The sequence below is a fragment of the Anneissia japonica genome, unplaced genomic scaffold (genome assembly GCF_011630105.1).
Source record: "Anneissia japonica isolate Jap-2015-1 unplaced genomic scaffold, ASM1163010v1 scaffold9290_len831353_cov190, whole genome shotgun sequence".
Taxonomy (NCBI): Eukaryota; Metazoa; Echinodermata; class Crinoidea; order Comatulida; family Comatulidae; genus Anneissia; species Anneissia japonica.
Genome location: NW_022745682.1, coordinates 699,591 through 709,903, shown reverse-complemented (window position 1 = coordinate 709,903; position 10,313 = coordinate 699,591). Strand labels below are relative to the sequence as shown.

General features: G+C 33.7%; 1 protein-coding gene across 1 annotated transcript in view; it reads left to right on the top strand.

The window, feature by feature from the left end:
• Nucleotides 1-6,819, top strand: part of LOC117120007 (carbohydrate-responsive element-binding protein-like) — a 39,759-nt gene extending 32,940 nt beyond the window's left edge. The window contains exons 12-18 of the mRNA XM_033264993.1: nt 1,088-1,143; nt 1,321-1,374; nt 1,755-1,899; nt 2,341-2,440; nt 2,752-2,875; nt 3,969-4,098; nt 4,652-6,819. Coding sequence (XP_033120884.1) covers nt 1,088-1,143; nt 1,321-1,374; nt 1,755-1,899; nt 2,341-2,440; nt 2,752-2,875; nt 3,969-4,098; nt 4,652-4,773 — 731 coding nt within the window. The 3' untranslated portion in view covers nt 4,774-6,819. The remainder of the gene's footprint in view (nt 1-1,087; nt 1,144-1,320; nt 1,375-1,754; nt 1,900-2,340; nt 2,441-2,751; nt 2,876-3,968; nt 4,099-4,651) is intronic.
• Nucleotides 6,820-10,313: the final 3,494 nt, after the last annotated feature.

The following is a 10,313-nucleotide window of genomic DNA, read 5'->3' as shown; positions in this document are numbered from 1 at the left end:
GCATTTATTTTAAGGAGGGGAGGGGGGGCGGGTGGAGGTAAAATTTACTAAGGAAGAGTGTGAACTTATTAGCAGTTATTGTTAAATCAGATTTGGCCTTTAGTCTCAGAAAAAAACTTATAGCATTGACATTAACATAATCACCCTATTTACTCCCTTTCATTATTTATTACACATTAAAACAATGATTTGCTGTGTTATAAGGCATGCTGTGTTCTTCACTCTTAAGTAATCTATACTTTAGCACTGTTATTGTTCACAGTGGGGTTAAGTATATGGTATAATTTTAGGGGCTTTTTTATCCCAGCTTTTAAAAGACCCCCTATAATATCAGAGCTATAAAAATGGAGAGCTGCACATCTTAACCTCTTAAAATATGGTTGAATTACTGACTATACCGATTAAGTTTTTACTAATACTGTATATCTAGTTATGATTTTAAATATAATTTCAATATGAAATGATGTTCATTTCGATATAAGATGGGGTGTAAAGATAATGGAATTCATAAGGCACAGTTTGACCAACAGCATGTTTGTAACTATTTTAATTTCATAAAGGGTTATAATAATTATATTAATTTCTTTCCGGTGACAACATTAATACGTATTCATCTTTTGTTTTTCTTGATATTAGGTGCTGAAAAAAATCTCAAATTTAATTACCGTTTTCCTCTCCTTTTAGGTACCAAAATTCCCTTCAGAGGTTCTTAAGTATTTATCACACATAGTTTTTAACCCCTCATCATCCAATATACACCATTTTTTTTTATTAAGCTTTTCCATAAATCATACTATTGCCCAGACTTGCATTATCTTTCAGATATAATGCCTGTATACTTATTGATTAGGTTTGTGTGTATACCTTACATATAATCACACATTTATGTTTACTTACCTGTAAAGTGACATAAATTGTGAGGTAAAAAATACTGTATAAATATAATGGTGTTATTTGTATATTACATGTTGCCAGTATAGGTTTTTGATTGATTGACATGAAGGTTGTGATAGAGAAATTTGCATGCATTTGTGCCAGTTTTCAGCCCTTTTTTCAGTCAGGTGGTTTGTCATTCTTAATTTCACAGGTACTGCATCATCGCCAGGTGGGCCTAATGAAGGTTCTGCTCCGGTAGAATTTGAGGTAATGACAAAGATGATTATCTAAACACTGAACATAATAACTGATTACCTTTTTTACATAATATTGTATTAATTCATTTGAAAACACTGAACATCTGTAGCATGTATAATTCACACTGTGTAAAAAATTAACATGTAATTGATTTTGATATAATGTGTAACACCTGTTATGTCTTAGTTTCAGGCACCCAAGTCAAAGAAGAAACGTTCAGAATTAGAAACTAAACAAAAGGTATGTGCAGTGCCACATCAAGAGATTTGTATGAACACCGCCCTCTAGGATTTATTATTTTACAACAAAGATTTTATAAGATAGCGTTCTGCGGTTTGCATGTAACAAATGGAAGCGTCCAATTCACGCAGAAAACAATAGAAAGTAATTGTAACTGAGTGAGGGCGTCCTAGTTGTTACTGTGGTGGTTGTTCCAGAATTTGTACTGAAATCTTAGATGTGGCAGTTCACAAGTAATTGTAATTGCAAGAAGTCGTCCTACACTGCGTTATTACAGAATTTGGTGCAGAAATCGCGGAGAACACTATCTTGTTCTTATAAGATCTTTGTTTTGCAACCAAACGTCTGAAATATTATGCTTGTAATTTTTCTTGGAACAGGAACAACGTAGAAGAATACAACATTTATCATCGGAACATAAAAGACGGAATAATATACACTCTGGATTGGATGAGATTCAACGTATCGTCTGCGGGCCTCAATCGTCGAATGATAAAACAAGCCAGGCAATACTTCTACAAAAAAGTAAGAAAAAGATTTCTGGCTTCAGGGAGAATTTTGAAATACACAAGATGATATAATGTCAATTTACACAGTGAATGGCGCAAGCCTCTGTATGCTTTACATTGATACTCTTGTCCTTGCAACAGGCACTTAGCTCTTTGCTCCCTACGTATGTTATAATGTTTGAACTGGTAATCATGGACATGTGAGCCTACTATCTACCCGCTTGTAGTCCTGGGTGAAGAGAAAACATATGTAATGGGTCTTCTCAACAAACAGACAATGGCCGCCCTTGAATTCAAAACTCTTCACATGATATTTTTTTTTACTGATTCGAACCACACCATCTTGTCTTCTGATTTGAAAGTCCAAAGGTTCACTGTTTTACATTCTTTAATGTTCTGTTATTGTGTTTCTTTCTAATTTTTTTTTTTTTTTTTTTTTTTTTATTGCTCCTAATAGCTTCAGAACATATCAAATCTTTACAAAATGAAATTGCAATGAAGGTGGCGGAAATGAAGCAACTGAATGATGAGATTAGCAGTCTCAATGACCAAATCAAGTAAGTACTTAGTCACTCAGCAAAGATTTTTTATGTCCTGTCAGAAATGGTGAATTTCCCATCATGGGCAGGGATACATCCTTCTGCCAGAAATGTCATCTCCCCTTGTGGGAAATTACTCCTGCTGAAAAATTAATCACCTCTGTTGAAATTTCTCCACCCCTTGCTAACTATTTATAATCATAAAATATTTATTATAATGAAATGCAACAAAATGTATAGTTAAATATCTGTTTGCAACTGGTTTCAGCTGTACTATTACTACTCCAAATGCCTCCACAGTGATAACTTATGATTTATTCTTATATTAGTGAAGTCCAGGATGAATTGCCTGATACTGGAGCACCGGTCAGTACCCAGAATGACCATCAACTGCAAGCTATGTTTGACCAGTATATTCGCGAGTCAATGACTTCCAACTGGAAGTTCTGGATCGTATCCTTTGTCATTAAACAAATAAATGAATAAATAACTATTTAATAAGTAAATGAATAAAATGAATGATATGAAATAAACTGAATGATTGAGTATAAGTGGAATTGAATGAATGAATTTTTGGATATACCCTGTAAGGGCGTGTTTCTGCTGAATAACGCCAAAAACACGTTTTTATAAACGGTTAACTAACTAACACGGCAATTGTGTTTCAGCTGAAAAGTGTACCAAAAAACACATGTTTTCTGAATGCGAACCCTATAACGAATGCGTGTAAAAACACGCATTTTTAGAACGCACTCCTAACCATGTTTTTGTTTTGTGGCCCGTTTCTACTGGTGAAAAAACACATGTTTTTTAATAACCGTTTAAAAACAAATGCTTTTTTGCTCAGCAGAAACAGGCCCTAAATGATGTAATATATTAATGAATTGAACGGTTTAATAAATGGATGAATTTATTTTTAAATGTAAAACTCAATTAATTCATATTATTTGGATGAAGGAAAAATGTATTAAATTGATAAATTGAGTGAATGAATAATTGAATGAAATAAATTATTGAATGAATGAATGAATAAGGTGAAGAGAGAAACTGTCTAAAAAATAAAAAGAATTATTAAACAAACAAAATGATTGATTGATTGACAGGCTTTACTCACAATATATCAAAATAGTTTTAGCAGAATGAAGTACACAGTGTTCTCCCCAGGCCTTTGAAGCATCATGGTACCATGATGCTTGGGACTTTCCCCATGATGCTTGACAGTTGGCCATGATGCTTGGAACATCTTCAATGATGCTTTTATCAGTGAACAGTTAAATTATTTAACTGTTCCCTGCTTTTATATAGTCTTAAAGTGCAATTTAGGACATTTCAATGCCTTCTAATTATTAAAAATACCTTGTGTCAGTCCCAACTACAGTATGGTGGACTTAACACTCACCATGACGCTTGCCCATGATGCTAGGGAGAACACTAGTACAGTATAAGAAAACTTTATTTTTTAAAAATTGTTCGAAGTATGAATAGGCCTACATCTGAGTTCCCTTTGACAACTGTCACAACTAGGCTCCTTAACAGGTTTTCTCAGTTTCGTATGCTAATCGAGCCGCTGTTTGCATCCTACTTGAGTGCTATGTCAAGTGTGTCGAGTTATAGTTTTGAGAATGCGCTGCATGAGTGGGTCGATCAGTCCTGTAGACTGAGAAACCTAAGGCCTTGTAAGTACTTATTTAAATCTCTAGTCTGGTAAAATAGGGAAAATTGTTATAAAACATTAAATTACAGTAGAGTTAATCTTAAGTGGACACCTTCAGACTAGAAAAGGTGTCCAATAAATAGGTCTGTCCCTTCAATAGGTGTTGTCTGTTACTTGTGTTGAAAGGTATACTTCATTTTGTGACTAAACGTGTCCCCTTAATAGAAGTCATTGACATTATAAACAGTTAAACATTCCTAAGTCTAAGTCGCTCTATTAATTAACTATCAGTAAGTCAAATTTTATCTCAGTCAAACAATTTTTCAATGCCATTTTTGATTCGAAAGTTCAACTGTATTTTTATGTATAAAAACGAATGTTTAATTTGTTTTAATTCATGTTGATGTTTTTAATATTGTGATGTTTAACTACTATTTTGCATAACAGTGGTAAAATATGGTTGTTATTACAACAATATTTATTATTATCCCTATCAATATAATACAGTATATTGTTATTGCTATTTATTATCATACTGAAATGAAATTCTTAATGTTCTTAATTTTTTGTTTTAGTGGCAACGAAAGCTGTCCGTGAAGTCAGTAAAAAGACTACAATCCTCAGTAGACCTCAAATGCTTCCAGAGCAGGTGCAAGCACTGGTGGAGGTAGAGGCGAGTAGTCAGATGGAAAGCTGATAGCACCCTCAACATATTTAGAACATAATATATATATAAATAGATATAGATATATAGCATGCCTTGATGAGAAGGTTTTGTGTTCATGAGTGTATGAGGGTGCCCTTCAGAGGTTCCTGCACAGGATAATATATACCACGGGCGGTTATTGTTTTGTTTTGTCTTTCCTAGTACCTTGATAAACTTGAAACATATCGTTCAAAGGAGAATTGTCTGGGATAGATGGGCATGTGGGAAGGGGGTAGGGGAAGGTTTGTTCTATATCAAGTGTATTAGAGCAATATTCCTATTCCAAAATAATGTAGTACTTTTTTATTTGTGCGGAACTTCATGATCCTATACTCTCTATACTTAGCCATAAGATGTTCCACACTGGAACGCATCCCCTCATCTGGACACATTCTGCCTTTACAAGTAGGTAGGTCTTAAAGTAAATAATATATTTGTAAAGATAATAGTTAAGCTATGCATTTTATTTGTTTAAAAAAATGCACTTGGGTTTCTAGTGATTTAAGTTGTTATTAAGTATCACCATTATATTTTATTAAGACAAAACTGTTTTTTGGGGGTGCAAAAAAATCCTTGTATCAAGGAGAAACGTTTTTAATTTATCTTGTATTATCTTGTGCTTATACCAGAGGAACTAAGTAAACTTTGACTTGTTTCAAGATTTCAACACAGACTGTATACCTTGTAGTGTCATTCACAGTTAAAAATAATGTTATTGATTGCATAAATTACTGTCTTTTTTTAAATTCAATTTTTTAATCTATTTTTCTTATCAAATAAATGTCTAATCGAAACCATGCTGCAAATTTAAATTGACATTCATTGAGTTATTTTTCTTATTGCTCTGTTTAATTGAAAAAACTGAAATTAAGCAGAAATCAATGCTAAACATGTAGATTTTTCCTTCTGTGTCCAAATTCTATGTTAAATTTTTTGTGAATATTTAGCTGTAAAAACACATTCGTTTACACATTATTTTCGTGATATTAGTGAGGGCTCACTTCAGCCTTAAGGATAGCTAATTTTGAGGTTTGACCTATAAAGTACACATGCTCTATATTTGTATTAGAAGTCTATAGGCAATTTTAGAATAGGCCTGGTATATTTTGATTAAAGGTGCTAACAATACGTGTTAGCACTAAACAAAATCGATACTGCATTGGAGCTTCCCAACACACACAAGCTATTCTCATTTTATGTTTTAATGTGTATATGTTGATGTAGGCCTAAAGACGATTTAGTGACAAAGGTCGCCCAAGTGCTCCAACGAGTTGTTGGTTTTACAAATTTACCATTTACAGTAAAAATCAATAGTACTGTGCAGTGCAGTGTGTTATGTTTTATTGTCCTCTACTGTGTCCAGTTTAAATGGACTTCCATTAAAAGCATTTTAAGAATTATTGTACCCACTACTGAAGTAGATAATTGCCTTGTTTATTGTACAGGTTGTTACACATGTCTACACAGTTAAACTGTGTAGACTTCTATTTCCTCAATACAGGCCTTGTAATCATATAATCATATGTCACTACTTACATCTCGTCTTTCACTATCTACTAATTTTCTAAATCTTTGTAATACAGTATGTCTAAAACCGTATGAAGGGTGATTTATGCAGCAAAGCTTATCATTTTCAGTGACAATTATCTGTGATTTCCCCATATATGGCATGATGATGTCATCACACCAGTGTATTATAAGCATAATGGTGTCATATTACATCCATGGCATAAGAAGCTGTTCACACCCATTTATGTGTAAATCACAGGTCTTTGTCATAAAATTTGATAGCGTGGACGGAGCATTGGAGTTGCAGTTGCCGACTCTCTTAGGATTGAACTCATGACTTTAGTAAACTAGAACCCCTAGCATGGCACCTCAACAACTCTGCCACAGATCCGCTTTTAACCCTTTGTCAGGTAATTGTATTCTTTTTGTATCATCTAGGTGACAAAATTGATGTGCCTTATTTGTTCTACATTTTTAGATTCTTGGTTTTGTTTAGTTTTTTTTTTTTTCTCCAATGAACCGTTATTCTATAATATAATATTTATATATATATATATGTATACATGTATATATATTTACAAAACTGGTAGATTCAAGTTATGTACGTGCAGTATTAGGTTTGTAAATGTTAATTTTTTTTTTATTTTTTTATTTTTTGGTAAAATTATAAGAGCTTGTATTATGTGTATAGATTGCTAAAATTCATTGAAATTACCCATGATTCATGCGTGGCAGTAGACATAATCATGTGCACATTACTGCTGCTGTTTATAATAACTGTACTGGTTTTGACACTTGATGAACACATGTTTCTAGACAGGTTTTTTTTTGGATAGTGAAGAACGCGTGTTTGTACACGCATAAAGCCTGTTTTCGACTAGGCGATTTATTCGCGCGAATCGAAAGCGTCGGTTTATGTGCATGCGCATTCACATTTCTATCAGAGTTTTTGTAAAGCGAAAAAATGCGCAACCAACTGACGCTTTGATTCGCGCGGATAAATTCACCTAGTGGAAAACAGGCTCTACACACGTTTTTATCAGAAGGGTTAAAGAATGCAGTCTTGCTTCAATACTGTATTTTTTCCACTATGTTCTTATCGTGTCCACACACTTGCTAAATACCAGGCCCGTATCCAGGGGGGGTTTTTATGTTTTCTTTTCTAGCAAACCCCCCTCTTTTCTGGCGAAACCCCCTCTTTAAATTTCCCAAATAAGTCATCCAACCCCAACTAATGCACTGCAGACCCACCCAGACAGAGACATTTTCAAACATATCTGCTTTTATAGCATTATTTAGACCCATAAAGCACAAAAATCCTCTTGCTTTGGGGGTTTCGCCTACCCCACGGGGGCTTGTGTTCCCCCACGGGGGCCTCGACTGTGGACCTCCCCCCCAGAAAACCCCCCCCCCCCCCTTTGGAAGAACCTGGCTACGGGCCTGAATACCTTGTTTCAGTCAGAGCTGGAGCACAATCATTGTAATCATTGTGATGGAGCTGATGCCAGCTCCATCAGATGGCATGATGAAAATGAGGATAGAAGTACAGGTAGATCTTAACTTGACCTTGTGTGTAGTGGTGGTAGAATTAGCGTAATCCAGGGCATATCACAAACCTACGCATATAGAATATATTCATCAGCAATACACTTGTTGTTATTGTTAGTATTAATATTTTATTGGTAATAATTATTTTCTATTATTGAATGCTATTAATTATTTCAGTTTTTATACATCAATTGTATTATTCTGTTAATTTGGAATTATGAAAACTATAAAGTTTGCGTTTGTATTGTAATAAAATACTCTTGTTATTGTAATTATTATTATTATTATGTATTATTGGTAATAATTACTTTTTATTGTAATTGATTTTTTTTTTTCATTTTTTCAGTTTTTATACATAGATTGTTGTATTGTTCTGTTAATTTGGAATTTATAATATCTATAACGTTTGCATTTGTAATAAATATTCGTTTGAATTGCATACTTTGTATATTTAAGTTATTATTAAATTACAATTAAAAATTTGAACGAGAAATATATTTTATATATTTTCCTGACCAGTTAACATATGAAATGAATATATTGTTCACGTATGGTACAATTATTGTTTTAGCTGACAATATATTCATAGATTTTGTAGTAGTCCTAAAGACTATCATTTAGCGAAAACTATATTGTTCACATGTGTGAAGTGTCTAATGGGCCTTTCCTGGGTGTCAGTCAAACTTATCAACTGACCAATCAGGACATCGTCATTAATACGCGCGTTTTCCACAAACATGTGTACGTCCATTTACAGTAGTTTTGGGTACTTAGCAACAGTATCCAGTGGGCGGGGCTTAGCGGAAAGGTCCGTTCGATGGAACTGTTATCCCTTTAATGAGCAATTCAATGTTTTAATTGAATGTTGAAAGGATTTTTACATTTTCCCATGGATTACCTTAAACGTGACTGAGATTGATAAATAAAAATGATTTGAGAAGAAAAATCTTGCATCTTCATTAGCATATTTGACTTTGAGTTATTGTTATAGTTTTTAAAGCTCTCAAGTTTTTGGATGGTGCTATATAATGCGCTTTATATGTCAACTTGTTACTGTATTGTTGTTGTTAGACTTCCAGAAATAACACTCGCAAACGTTGAAAAAGTGCTTTGATAATTGAAAGTTTTAACAAAAGTGAGCCATCAGGCAAAGTTGTTCAATATATCGCGTAGTACTATGCTTTAATACGGTTTGAAACCTTGGTTTTCACAAAAGGCATGAGAATGGCGCGAAAGCCCTGAGGTTGCGTCTGGAAAGCGTGAGTGCCGTGCCCCCCCCCCCCCCCCCCCCCGAGCTGACCCCTGTTGTGGAAATCTGACACAACTTAAAAATTATTGCCTCCCTAGATTATCAGTCACGGTATACATTCATCCTGTACAGATGGTAGGTTTCCACCTTTCTTTGTATTTATGTTCATCCGAAAATAAAATTTGAATTTGAATTGAATTTGAGTTACTCCCGCGGCCCGATTATCTCTCTCCAACAAGTTCTAGACCTGCACTACGTGCCATTTGTTTTTTAGAAACAAATGAAGAACCCACATTGTTGTGGAGACCAAACTTTATTAGGTAGCACCCATACAGAATTACCATGGGGATCGTGGTGCTGGTGTAATCAAGTGAAAAGACATGGATGGAATTGACACTCAGAAGAAAATAACACAATTATGGCCAAATACAATTAATTGCTGGTTTCACGTCCCACCAATACATTTTGGAGCCTCATGAAAAAAATTACTATTTGCTATTTAAAAAAAAAAACAATAAAAAAAAACATTTTTTCGATGGAAAATAAAAATGGTGATCTAAAAAAATTGTTGTTAAAGCCTAACAAGAAATGGAAACATCAATGGCATTATTGCAAAGATTTTATTACTGGTTTTGTAATATATAACAATTTTTATTCATTTTTGTTTATTGTTTAAAACTATAGTAAACATGAAACACGGAACAACATCGACCCAGAAAATAATTACGGTATATACTAGCTCTGTTCCTTATAGAAAGATTAAGTGGATAGGAGGGGATCGATGATTAATGAGGGCCGCTAGCTGGCAAAATAACAGCAACGTTTTTGTTTTTACGTAAAATTGTTAGCTGGGGAAAGCCCAACCCAATGTTATTCTTCAGACGTTCAAGTTTTGTTGATCTACAAGTGGTTCCGCACAAAGTTTCTTTTCCGGAGTTAAGTTTCATTTTATTTATGCTTATTTATTTTGTTTATGTTGTATATAAGATTAAGAAAGGAATTATTTTGTATGCTTTTTCCAGTTCAAGTCTTTTAGGTATTTTCCGGACGGATATAGGCCTAACTAAAAGATTTTGAAACTAAAATTTAATATTTAATTGCTGTACTTATAAACTAAATTATTAATTTTTCAGGATTTAACGAACCAAAAAAAAGTAGCTTCGAAAGGGACATTTTGAGGTTCTCTTGTTTTACTTGGGTTTTTTTTATTTTAATTAGTGGATCC